Below are 13,380 nucleotides of genomic sequence, written 5' to 3' on the forward strand. Positions count from 1 at the left end.
TGGGGAGCGAGCTGGCTGGCCGCTGGACGTCTGTGAGCCGCTGGGTGTGCAGAGCCGCTGGGGGCTGAGTCTCCCTGGGCAGCCCCGCCGGAGGAAGAGGAGAGGTGGGCAAAGGGGGCGAAGCTACTCGCTGACGTCGGAGGAGAAGGGCACAGAGGGGTCTGGGTTGTCGGTTGTTGGGCCGACTTTTTTTTTTTTAATCTTTCTTTCTTTTTTTTTTTTTAAGAAAAAAAAGCCCCCATCCTGTGTCATCATTTTTATGGGATCTGCAATTCTGGCAAAAATCTGTCTTTAATTTAGCTGTCCATATAAAAATCCTCACTGTATAATAATGAACAGATGCCATGGAATTTAAGCTGGAGCCTCGGCTCCTCCCCGCCTTCCCCTCGCGCCTGGCACCGGGCACCGGGCACCGGCTGAGTGGCACAGACTGGCACGGGCGCGCGCGCGCAGGGTGGGCAGGGGGCGACCTGGGCTTGGCGCCAGGGCGCTGAGGTGGCGAAGGGGGGTCCGGGCGCCGGCTTCGCCAGGCGGGAGCTGTTTCGGTGGCAGCGCCAGGGGAGAACCATCTGAGAGATTTTTCTGTCTCTGGAACAAAATGATCAGTAGTTAAGGGTTCGGGTTTGGTTTTGCTTAGGGGCTTTGTGGTTCTTCTTAGTTTTTTTTTTTTTTTAAAGCTCCGCCCTCCCCCTCCTGTAAACCCAAATGTTTTCGATGTTTTAATTGAGTTGTTTGTAACCCTCCCCCGGCCGCGGCTTCGTAGCCCAACCGAACGCGAGTTCGCTGCAAGCGGGATCCGTTCCACGTCCCGCCGGCCGCAGCCTCAGCGGATCCCGCGCGCCCGCGCCTCCGGGAGCTCCCGAGCTGCTCCCGCGGGGCCGGGGGACCCCGTTGCCCTGCAGCAGCGAGGCTCCTGGTGGCATCGGACTGCGGGGCTGGAGAGAGGAAGGCAGGAGGGAAGACCCCACCCGCCCCACACCTACTCTCTCTTTTCCCAAGGGGAGAGAGAAGGAACTCTTCGAGCCCGCCGTCCCTTGCTGCCTCCGCCTGCGGTCGAGAGGACGGGCGTCCGCTTGGGATCCAGGGGCTGGTTTCGAGCCCCCACCCCCCACCCCTCGCCTTTAATGCGACTCTGGCGAGAACAGATGTCCCAAGCCGGGCCGACTGCCCAGACCCCGCCCAGCTGTGCCCTTGGCGAATACTTGGCCGAGGGTAGGAACTGGCACGCAGGTCCCCAGAAGAACTTGGGGGCTCCTCGGGCCCAGGCGGGACCTGACCTCGCAGCCTGGGCCTCCTGGTAGTGCAGGCAGCCTCGGGCGGGAGGCGGAAGCGCCCGGGAAAGACTCCTTCCTAATTCAATTAATTCTGGAAAAAAAGAATGAGACAGCCGCCAGAGGTGGAGAGAGGCCGAGAGAAAGGTTCGAGTGACCGGTGGCCAGGCACACGCTCCGGGTGTGGAAGCTGCAGCCCCGGGCTGTTGGGGGCGGGGGGCGGGGGGGGACAGGCTGCGCTTCCGCCCCGGAGCCGGCGGGCGAGTTGGCAACGCCAGAGCCACACCCGGGCGCGCATCTGGGCAGCTTCTCCACCCAGGGCGACGCCCCAGCTCCCTGGGCAGAGCCCGCGTCCGGGGGTTCCTCTACCTCTCTCACCAGCGCCCCAGGTTCCCACCCGACACTGGGGGACTGAGGCCCCCAGCCCTGGGCATCCCCACCCCCACCCCACCCCCCGAAACCGCTCGCTCTCCTTCTCGCCTCCGTCCTCCCCTGCGGGCACTCCCGGTGGGAGGGCGCTTCTCTCCGTCCCAGCGCCTTAGGGAGGAGAAAGTTTAAGAGAGCCGGACAGACCCACCAGGTGTCTGTGCCCTTCCTTACCACTTCTCACCCAGGAAAGCTGTCCAGCATTTTTATACAGATGAGGGACAGAAACCGCCTTCGGATTTGGAACAGGAGCAGGGTTCTGAGGTTTCTCACAGCTCTTGGGTGATCCCCTCGCCCCTGGTCCTGTGACCAGAGCCCGGGCACCCCGGTCCTAAAGGGGAAAAGGGACGGTGAGATGGGAAGGCTGTCCTGACGGCCGAGGCCCCTCTGCCCCTTCCCGCACCTGTAACGAGGATGCGTCCTCTTCAGAGCTCGCGGGAGCGGGTCGGGAGGGCCGCTGCTGGGGGCCGGCCGGCCCCTGTTGCCACACCCGGAGCCTGAGGGTGGAGGTCGAGGCCAAGGCTGGTCAGGCTTGGCCTGCACTGTCCCTGCTTCTCATTTCCTTTCCGAGCTGGACTGTGGGATCTGGAACTACCCTCTGGCTTCACTGTCCCCTCAAATCAACAGATTCCTCTGAGGAGCAGGTACTTTCAGGCAAAAGATTCTGGGGACGAGGAGAAAACACAGGTCGCCCAGGAGGGAGTGACATCTCTGGCCTCTGGGGGAGAGCCTCGAGCTCACAGCCGTGCGGACTCTCCCCTGAAGGAGGAGAGAGAAGCAGACTCGGCCCATCAGAGCCCGGGGAGTGTCCGGGCCTCTATGCGGCTGACTCCAACGCGGCTCCGTTTACCCGGACCACACGTGGCGGTTTATTTACCGGTTGCCCCTCTGGGTGCTGAAGTCAGAGCTGGGGGCCGTTGGGAGTCCTCGGGGCTGACCGTGGCAGTCAGGGCTGGGACGGTGTTAAGCGGAGAGGGAGAAGCAGCAATGGTTTTTCCTCCCTTTCTCCGTGATAGACAAATGGCTTGGACTCAGAGACATCTCTGGTTTGCTGTCATTTCCAAACACTGGACTTTGCATGGGAGTGGGGAAATCAGGGAAAAAAACACGCCCCCCCCCCAATGGCTCCAGCCATCACGTTCGCAGCCCTGGGGTTGGAGCTGAGCCAGGTGCTGTGTGCTCGGAGATCCCCGCCGCCCAGGCTGGGGCAAGGAGGGCGTCCTCTCTGTGACTTCTCCCCTTGTGCCCCCTCCTCCCCTCCGCTCTGGCCCCTTTCTGCCATCTCCCCCCTCCCGCCTCCCTCTGTTCCTGGAGCTTCTGTCTGTGTGCGAGAGGGCAAGCGGGAGAGCCAGCAAGAGAGAAGGACCTGCAAGGGGGAGTCTGGGGCCTGGTGTCCTCACACATCTTCTTCTCGTGCTCATCTCGCCGCCTTGCCAGGGACGACGGGTGTCGGGGAGGAGGGCAAGGAGAGGGTAGAGTGCAGCCAGAGTGCAGGGAGGGCGGGGGGAGGGTCAGGAGTTGGGAGAGAGGTGTCTACTGTGGGCGGGGAGCCACAGAAAGCCAAGGCACTCGGGATCCCCACCAAAAAGGGGCCCAGGCACCCCCACCCACCTGAAGGGACCACAGACACAGAGCCCAAAGAGTTGTCAAAAAGGGCTGGACTCAGGCTTTGCAAACAGAAGACAGCCGCGTGGGGCAGCCTGAAGAACGACGCTTAGAGGTCTGTAGTCTGACCAGGGGAGCCCCATGGAGGGGTCCTTTACTCCCAGCCCCAAGACACCTAAATGCTGATGCCGCCCAGCCCCAGACTCCAGAGAGGGTTATGGGGAGCCAGCTGAGCAGGACAGAAGCTCAATTCGCCTTGCTTCCAGGGCAGGTTAAGACTCGGGCCTCAGGATGGGTGCTGAGTGGCTTTTCCCCCAGTTGCCCCTGCCAGGCCTTGCCCCATGCCCCATGCCACCAGCAGACCAGACTCCCTTGGATCTGGGTCTGGCGTGCGTACCCTGCTCCATGTTCCACGCAAGACACGGGGGAGAAGGAAGATGGGTCAACAGCTTTCTCCCAAGAATAGGGGTGATTCACAGGTCTATAAGATCCTCTTAGACTGCCAACAGGAGCAAATTCTGGAGATGAAGGCCCATGTCTTAATCCTGCTCTAGAGAGGCGATTTTAGGAGAATTCCAGAGAAGCCAGTGAATTTTTAAAGTAATCACAATGAAGTTCTCGGGGGAAATGGGGCAAATTTTACCCAGAATCCTGGCAGCGCGTTGGGAAGGGCCTCGGTGAGGGGGGGAGTCGGGGGTCCAGGCTCACGCTCCCTCCCTTTGTGGGGGGAAAGTGAGAGGTTGCAGGAGAGTCAGCACCCGGGGTCGGACAGCTCCCGGCTGGGGCCCTGCTCCGCCTGCACTCCGGGGGAGGTGGAGGGAGGACAGGGACTCTACCCAGGAGACTGAGAGATCATTTATTTAGGGGAGCCGCGGAGCTGAAGGTCAGTGGAACCCAATTCACCTTTCGTGTTTAGGGTTTCCTCTTTTAACCACCTTTCCTGTCTCCACTTTCCTCAGGGCGTAGTCCTTTTGAGATCTTGGAACCAACCCTTGAAAAGGTGGCGCACCTGAACCCAAGCCTCAAACCCAACACTCCAGCACCCCCTCCCCATCGCAGCCCTAAAACAAGCAACAGTGTCTCTTTCAACAGCAACTTAAGCAGCATTAGAAAAAGCGGGGTTCCTGTCGTCCTAAGTGTATCCAGGCTTTGGGATGGGGTCTGTAGGACTTGGCTCCCTTCCCAAATACTCCAGTGGTCCCCTGGGCACCGGTGTCTGAGGCGGGGACGTCCTTTTAGGGGAGTCAATTCGGAGATGCCTCTGCCCCTGAAGGCTCGGGGAAGGAGACCGAGAAGGCCACCTTGTCTGAGATACGCAAGCGCAAGCGGGAGCGGCTGGGGCAAGACTGGCTGCCCCATGGTGCCCTTCCCCTGCCCCCCTAGGTCGAGGACTTCCCTCTGTGAGGAGCATCACCTGGCAGGGAGGGGGCTGTGGACCTGGGGGCCGCCCACTGCCCCGCCAGGGGGGAAGCTCACGGCCAGGTCACGCTCCGCTCTGCCTGCTGGGTGCCGAGGCTCAGGCACCCCCCTAGCGTTCTGGGGTGCTCCGCCAGCCTCATCGACACCCCTACACACTTCAGCATGCCTGAGGCTAAAAGTGGCCCATTCCCCCGAGGCCACTGAAATACAAACCTAAGGCTGAAAACAACAACTCCTCCATTAATATTTCACCCTCATGACCTTATCTTTTTTTTTTTTTAATTTAAAAATATCCCTGTCTGGCTGGAGTGGCTGTCTGTCCCCGCACACTTGTTTCGTGCACCAGTGGGCAGAGGGCTGTGCAATGACTGGCTGCTCCCACCTCGGTCGTTTTTCAACGAGGAAGATTTTGTCTTCAACGGAGGTGCTTGTGCGTGTTTGGGAAATGAGGAGTGTACGGAGATGAGTGCAATGCTTTGTGCCGGGGGCGTGTGTGTCCGTGTAAGTTCTGGGAGGGGCAGAGGGGAACTGTTTGGGCGCCCAGGGGGTGGGTGGGTGTGAGGGGGTTTGGAGGGTGGGAATCCTACCCAGGAGTGTCCAGGGTCCCTCCACCTGGCCTCTGCACAGTCGCTGGACTCTGTCTCCATCACCCAGAGCCCCAGCTCAATCCCTGGAATGAAACGAGGCCACCGTGAGAAACCGGGTCCGGCTTTGCATCTCATTTACATAAATATTTATTAATCGTCATTAAACTGAACAGAAACACGCAATGCACTTCGGGTGTCCGACGGGAGTTTAATCTTCGCTACAAGAGGAAGGTAAAATTGCGTGTGAGTGTGTGGGTGAGTGTGTGGGTGTGTCGCCTGTGGGTTTGCATTTTGCACCGAGTGTTTGGATGCCTGATTTCCTGCCTCCGGTGGGGAGAGGTTCGTCTTGTGCCCCCTTTTTTTTTGGGGGGGGGGAAGCCTCCAGAAGGAGCCCTCAGCCCTCTCCCTGCCCACCTGCCAGCCTGAGCCAAGAGGACAACTCCGACAGAAATGCCTTCTCCAGCCACCGGAAATCGCTGGGCCTCGGACGCCCGCCGGGGCGCAGTCGGGCGGGGGCGGGGCTGCCCCCAGATCGAGGCCTCCACCCTCACCGCGGGAAGGAGTAGCGGTGCCTGCGGGGAGCGGAGCCGCGGGACTGCCCCCACCCCCTGCCCCCGGACGCCCGCGCCCGGCCTGTGGATGCTTGCGGTGTGGTGTGCGTGTGTGTCTCTCATGCAGACCCTCCCTCCCCAAACCGACCCCCCCAACAGTTTGCCATTCCATACAAATTTGGAAACAGGTTTTTAAAAAACAGCATGACGCACAACGGGGACGGGGCGGGGGAGGGCAGTGGCACTGGGGCCCCAAATCTCCGAGTCACTGATTGTAAGAACCTGGGGAGGAGGAGGGGGCGGCGCCGGCCGCCACTTCACCAAAGTGCACAGACCCGCGCTGGGGCGGCGCGGCCCGCGGGCCGGGAGGGGCGTCCCGGGGCCGGGCCGGGCCGCCAGGCTCAGGCAGAACCTCCTTGCATAGATATTTGTGTCTTTTTATTATTGGTAGTAGTATTTTTTTTGCCTTTTATTGCTTCTAAAAGTTCTTACTGCTTTTTTTCTCCGATCCGGACTCTGCGTTCAGCCTCCGTTGCCTCTTAACTTTTTTTTGTTTGTTTGTTTTTGTATGTTGGTTTGTTTTTAAAAAAGGGAAAGGGAAAAACAGATTCTAGTGACAAATGGTCTTGGCTTTTCTCTTTCCTCTCAATTCACATTCCCTCCCGCCAAAATGAAAATCACAAAACGCTGAGACTAGGGGTTGGGGGTGAGGGCATTGCAGGTCCAGGCGGGGGCACCCTGACTTCCGCCCCCTTCGGGAGGGAGGGGACGCCGGCCCCTTTCCGCCTCGGCGGCTCGGTGTCTGCTTTACAAGTAACAGTAATAATAAGGGGAGGGACGCCATCCCACGGCTCCGCTGCCTCCTTACCAACGTCTCGGCCTGCAGGGGAAAGGGGAGAAGGGGACCTAAGTGTAGGGGTTGGGGATGGGGGGGGTCTCCAGGGAGTGCCCCGGGAGGGCTCCCTGGAGAAGATCTCCCTGGGAAAGAGGTGGAGGAAACCCCTTGGGGAGAGAGAAGGCGAGTCCCCTGGGGGAAGCGAGGCCCCTGGGAGGGCCGCCCCCCCACCCACTGTTAAGAGGACCACGCTGCCCAGGAGAGCGGCGGGACCGGCGGCCCGCACCCCGCACCCGGCGCCAGAGTAGGTGAGGGTGCCCCTGCGCTCGGGGGGGCTGGGGACAGGGGTGCGGGTAAAGGCCAAAGAAAAAGAAGGGCGGGCTCGAGGTCTCAGTTATGAAAAAACGCGTTGAGCTCTTCGTACATGGGGCCCCGGTCGTGGTGAAGGTGCATATCGTAAGACAACAGATTCTCGGAGTGGACGCCCCCGCGCACCGCGGACGAGCCGAACACCAGCCCGTGGCCCGTGGGCCGCGAGCCCGGCAGCGCCGAGTAGTGCATAGAGTAATGGTAGCTCTTCTCGTGGTCGGGCGACGAGTCCTGCTTGAGCGAGAAGTTGCCGTTGAGACAGAGCGGGGGGCTGAGCGGGCCCTCGTACTCGGAGCTGTTGTAGTCCGGGCTCGCGCCGCCGCCGCCCGCCGCCGCATACAGCGTCTCGTAGGCGGCACAGTAGCCGTGGGTCCGCAGGGCGTGCGCCGCGCCGCCGCCCAGGCCGCCCGCCGCCTGGCACTGCGCGCCCGCCAAGCGCGAGCACGGGTAGGGGTAGGGGTGCATGGCGAACGGGCCTCCGGAGCCGTGGAAGCGGCCCGTGCCATCGGCGCCCTGCTCCGTGAGGAAGTTGCGCGAGTTGAGCTGCAGGCAGCCGGCCACCAGGTTGGTGGTGGGCTGCGACAGGCCCTTGCACAGCGTCTGCACGTAGGACACCAGATCCGGCCGCTTGCCCGAGCGCAGGATCTCCGAGAGCGCCCAGATGTAGTTCTTGGCGAGGCGCAGCGTCTCGATCTTGGACAGCTTCTGCGTCTTGGAGTAGCAGGGCACCACCTTCCGCAGGTTGTCCAGCGCCGCGTTCAGGTCGTGCATCCGGTTACGCTCCCGGGCGTTCGCCTTCTGCCGCCGCAGCTTGGAGCGCTCCAGGCGCGCCTTGGTCATTTTGCGCTTCTTGGGCCCGCGCTTCTTGGGCCTCTCGCCCTCTGCCTCGTCCAACCCTTCCTCCTCTTCCTCTTCCTCCTCCTCCTCGACCCCCAGCTCCCCTTCCTCCTTGACCTCGGCCAGCGCGGCCTCTGGCACCTCTTCCGCACGGAGAGAGACTGGCTTGGAGGCCCGGGCCGGCCCCGGAGCCCCGGGCCCCGGCGGCGGCGGGGGCGGAGGTGGCGCTTCGCCCTTGTCACTCCTCGGCTCGTCGTCGTCGCCGTCGCCCCAGCTGGCGAACTTGGGCACGTCCGAGAGGAGACCGGGCTCGCTGAACAGGCGGGTCAGCATGGTGCCTGAGGGCGCCCCACGGGCGGGAAGGGGAGACATAGCACAGAGTGAGGGGCTTGCTGGGGCCACGATGCCTTCCCCCTACCCACCTCCACCCCACGTCTGGTGGGGGTCCTCGCCCAGGGGGCACCGGACGCCCACCTCCCGCGCCCGCCCCGCCCAGAGCCGACCCAGCCCCGGCCCGGCCGCGCGCCAGCCGGAGACCTCGGCTCAGGCCCTGCGCACAGCCCCGGGCTCCGGCTCCGCCCCGCGCCCGAACCCGGGGCCGCTCCCCACGCTGGGGTCTTCTCGGGGTCACAGCGGGGGTCAGACAGGGGCGTTGGGGAGCGGACATAGTCGCCGGGGGAGGCGGCGCCTTCTCCCTGGAAGCCTGTTCTCTCCCGGCGGCGAGGAAGGCTGGGCGGCTGCGGGTGGGGACAGCTGCCCGGCTCCGCGGCTCCCGCGGCCCCGGCCCCTCCGCCCGGCTCCCCACCCCTCCCGTGGCTCTCACCCCCACGCTCCCTAATCCAATTTGCAACTTGGCCGCGCGCCGCCCGCAGCTCGGCCCCCATCCCCGCAGCCTCAGTTCCAGAGGCGGGTGGACCGTCTCCTCTAACCGTGCGTCCCCAGCTCCCGGCGCGGGCGCGGGCGGCGAGCGCGGAGGAACCGGGCGCGGGGAGGAGACCGAGAGGAGCGAGCCCCGTCCGTCTCCCCTGCGGCCAGGGACCCCCTTCCCCTCCTCAGATCGCCTCCTTCCCACAAAGCTCTTCAGATCTCGTTGTATTTCGGGATTGATGGGGAAAAATCCAAATTTGTTTGCTTCTCTCTCTCCCTCTTTTTCTTATTTCCTTTTTTCCCCCCTTTGGTAATGGGGAAAGGTCGCAGGTTCCTCCGGGACAACCACGGGGGAGGGTCCCATCTCAGCCTCTCCACGGCCCCTCCTTGATCCTGCGTCCCCCCAGCCGGGCGCAGGCAGAGACGCCTCCCCCGGCCCCCTGAGCTGCAGCCCCTGGGGGAGAGGAACCCGGGGCGCCCCCGAGGCTCACCCCATACGGGGGCATCTCCCAGGAAGGGGGGACTTGGGGACCCTCCTGTCGGCCGGAGCGGCCGGCCCCCCGCCCCCCCTCCCAGCCGGCGGGTCAGACCTAGCTCCCTTTCGGACAACTTACCTCGGAGAGGAGTCGAGGGGAGAGGGGAGGGGAGGGGGAGGGGGCAAGAGAGAGAGGGGGGAGAAGAGGAATCTTCTCGCTTATTTCATTGTTCCCCCATCTTCAGGGAGCGGGGGCAGCGGCTCCTCAAGGCGGCGGGCGCCGGCGTCTTCAGAGCGCCATGCGAGCCGCGGAGCGAGTGTGGCATCTCTACCAGGCGGGGTACCAGCCTCTATGCCAGGCCATATGGGCTTGGCACGTCACGGGCAGCAGCTATCACATGAGAGACGGTGATTGGCATGCGTCTGCATTGGGGGAGAGCCGGCTCCCCCGGGACCCGCCGCCATCTGTCACTCTCTACTCCAAAAAAAAAAAAAAAATTAAATAAATAAAGGAAATAAATAAATATCTCTGTCGCCCTCCCCTCCTGCCCAACGCAGGGAAAGCAAGGATGGAGAGGGAGGTGGGAGGGGTGGCCCCCCCTTGGATCTAGAGCCCCCACATGAGGACAATGGGGTGGCAAGGCTGGAACTGCCGGGGTTGTGGTGGCCTCGAATTCTATGCGCCCTCCAGGGTCTCACTCTGTCCATTTTTTTTTTCCCCTTGCAGGCCCCCAAAGGTGGGTCAGGGATCAGACCTCAGGTCTGGATAAGGGACCTCTCTGCTTGTCTCCCCCCCCCCCACACCGGCCCAGAATCCCCTTGACCACAAAGGGACAGCTGAGGCCCCCTCCCCGGGTGGGTGTGGGGGCGTCCCTGGCCCAAGCCCCATAGGTAGATGTTGGCACCACGCCATCCCTCATCCGCGTCTGCCCCTCCCCCACCCTCCCGCGCGCGCACACAACATATGTGGCTGAACGGAATTCAAACCGAGGGAAGGAGAGCAGGAGAGACTTGCCTGGATGTCTGGGCCTCTGCATGGGCGTGTGTGTGTCTGCGGGCCCATGTGCGTCTATGTGCGGAGTCAGCCGCCGGAGAGGCTCCCTTGCGCGTTTCGGGGTGTATTGTGTCGGGGTGGAGTGGAGAGGAATCCCCGGGATGAGCCTCTGCGCCCACCATCTGGGGGTGGGGGACAGGGCGTCAGTCGGGGTTCCCAGCCCAGGAACTCCCGCTCCTCACCCGCCAACATCCCCTCCCCCTGCCAGACGAGCGACCCTCCCACCGGCATCTTCCTCTCCTGGCCTTCTGACTCACTTATTTGAGGGGGGAGGGAATAGCCTAAAGCATTCTCCTCCTCCTGGGGGAAAAAAACAAACAAACAAACCCAAAACTTAAAATACTGAAGTCAAGTCCTGCAGCCCTGACAGTGACCAAGGGTAGGTGGGTCAGGCAAGTGTCTTGACAGGAAGGCAGGAAATTGCTGTTTATCCTACTGCTCACCTTTCAGCCCTCTCTCTGGGCCAGACACAGATGTAAACGGCCCAGGCTGAGGGATGTAACTTTAGACACACACACACTCGCACGCACACACACACACACCTGTTCCCCACTCTGTAGTGCAGAAAATGGATCCACACCCCTGCCCACATAGACACGTGTGTGTGAGCAGGTAATCACAGCCAGGTGTAAGAAGACCGTTGCTCAAGCCCTGATTCAGGCATCTGTGTGTTTCAGAACCATGTTTCCGGCCCCCGGCCCCACCCTCCAGACCACGTACGCACAGACAGCCTCAGTCGTACCTGAAGCACGAGCACACTGGTGCCACCCGTGTGCCAGGCACCGAGGTGGTGCAAAGACAGGGGGTGGGGGGACTTCACCCTCGATCTGGACAGATCTAGCTTTCTCCCACTGGGAGCCTCCAAAGGGGTTCTGGGGCCGGGAGGACACGGATCTGGTGCTTGGTGGAATGAACTCGGTTCTAAATAGAGTCACACACAATGAATGGCTGGGAAGACCCTGGAGAAGGGGGCCTGGTGCTGTCCCCTGCTCTCCGAGGTGCGAGATTGGCACCAAGAAGAGCCTCAGAAAGAACAGCCCCCACCCCTCCTGCCACAGAGGCCCGCAGAAGGGCACCAGCTCGTCCAGGAGCACCTGAGTGAGGAGCAGGAGCCAGGGACTGGACGCCCGGCCCAGTGCTCCTTGCACAGCCCGGCAATCTGCCTCGGTGCTCTCCCAGCGTGAGAAGCTGATGGTGCGTTTTCCTCCATTCATGGATCTGGTCTGAGAAGGCAGAATCCCGCCTCTGGCAGATGGTCTGGGGCACTCCGGCCACAGCAGAGAGGGACGCCAAAGGATAGGCCTCAGGTGAGGCAGAGACCAGATAGGCTGGCCAGGACCGCGTGCAAGTTTGGGAACAGCCTCAAGAACTCCCCTGTCCCTTTACTGAGGGCGGAGTCTTCCTTCCTGACACTCGGCCCTTCTGCAGCGACGGGGTCACGTGGCGTTTTGGTGACCTGCGCAGGACCTGGGCTCTGAGTCCTGGCCAGCCCTACTCATCGGCTTTAAAGGATGCCGAATGCCTTGGGCAAGTTGCATAACATCCTGCAGTCTTGATTTCTCCACCTATAAAATGGGGGTAATTGTGCTACATTTCGCAGAGCTGCTGCAGTGTAGTGAGCCTTCGGTGAACGCCAGCTCTCGTTTTTATGAAAGCACCTTGTCAATTGTCACATGCTTTACAATGTTAACTTCCTGCACCTTCCGCCCCCCACACGTTCAGGATGCTTTGTCTGTGCAGGAACCGAATGCTTGTCGAATTCCTGGGTGAAAGAATGGGCGAGGAAGTGAATGAATGAAGGCTTCCTTGGGGTCGAGAGACACCCGCCCCCCAGCCCCCACGGCCTGTGGACACTGAGGTTCAGGTCCAGCCTCACGGGCCCTCCCGGCTCCAGGCGGGAGGAAGGCAGGAGGCAGGCCCTTGCCCAGGACCGGAGACGGGGGGAGCCCTGGGAGGCCCGCCTGGTCCTCCCCCGTCTGCCATCGGCCAGGACATCGGCGCTGTGGGCCTAGAAGCCCCCTCGGCCCCTCGGAGACGGCGGGGGGCGCGCGCCTGGCGGCGTGGGGACCTTCATCCCTGGCGGTCTGTCTCCTGCCCCTGTCTCTTCTCCCTTCAGAAAAATGGAACAAGTGTTTCTCACTCGACACATTTCAACTTTTTTTAGAAGATACAATAAAAAAAAAAACAGGGGGAAATTGGAACAGAGGGAGGTGTGGGGTGGGCCCGCCTCAGACATGGGCTCGAAAGAGGCACAAACACACACGTGTCCGCAGGCGCGGGCGCGAACACGCGGGGACATACGTGCTCCTCTCGGTGCACCCAGAGACGCGGAGACGCGGTGACAGAGAGACAGAAAGAGCCAGAAATGGAAGGAAGGAGACAGAAGGAGAAGGACACCCAGAGATGCCATCTGTTCCTCCCCCTGGCATGGGGGGAAGGGAGCTGGTGAGGGGCCCAGTCCCCCCGGGTCTCTGCGCGGGGCAGGAGGGGTGGGCGCCCCGGCCAGGCCGGGGGGTGGGGGGGGGGGAATCCCGTCTCCGTCGCCCCCCCCCCCGCAGGGAGCTGGAAGCCGAGTTCCCATGGAGACACACCCCGTCCCAGGGGAGGCCCCAGTCTGGGCGCCTAAGATGGCTGCTCGCAGGGCGGCGGCCATTTTGTGCAGCCCCGGCCCGGCCCCGGGGGCGGCGGCGGGCGGCAGGCGGCGGGGCGCGGGCCCGGGCCCGGGCATTCCTGAGCAGTCCCGGGGAATCTGGCTCGGAGGGCAGGAGGGATGTTCCCAGAAAGCCGCTCTCGTTGCACCCCCTGCTCCACCGAAATAAACACACACATGCACACATACACACACGCACACACACAAATCTGTGCAGGCTCCACTCCGCTCTCACGCCCGGAGGACACCTCTCTGGACGCCGCCGCCACCGCCATGCCCCAAATAAGAGTGGCGGGGCCCAGTGTGCGGGGGAAGGGCACTTGATTTCCCACCGAAGTGCCCAGCCACGGGGAGCAGGGGGATGAGGAGCCAGGTGTCCGGTCCCTGGCCAGGCCCGCAGAGCCATGTCCGGCGGCCTCCCCGGCGGAGGCGGC

General features: G+C 62.6%; 1 protein-coding gene across 1 annotated transcript; it reads right to left on the reverse strand.

Moving 5' to 3' along the window:
* Positions 1–5,431: 5,431 nt before the first annotated feature.
* NEUROD2 (neuronal differentiation 2) lies at positions 5,432–9,703 on the reverse strand. Its single transcript, XM_036034427.1, has 2 exons — positions 9,382–9,703; positions 5,432–8,238 (listed from the first exon to the last, which is right to left on the reverse strand). Exon 2 carries the CDS (start codon positions 8,231–8,233, stop codon positions 7,085–7,087), a length of 1,149 nt encoding a protein of 382 aa, XP_035890320.1. The 5' UTR covers positions 8,234–8,238; positions 9,382–9,703; the 3' UTR covers positions 5,432–7,084.
* Positions 9,704–13,380: the final 3,677 nt, after the last annotated feature.

Source organism: Phyllostomus discolor, chromosome 8, assembly GCF_004126475.2.
Source record: "Phyllostomus discolor isolate MPI-MPIP mPhyDis1 chromosome 8, mPhyDis1.pri.v3, whole genome shotgun sequence".
In the NCBI taxonomy this organism is placed as follows: domain Eukaryota; kingdom Metazoa; phylum Chordata; class Mammalia; order Chiroptera; family Phyllostomidae; genus Phyllostomus; species Phyllostomus discolor.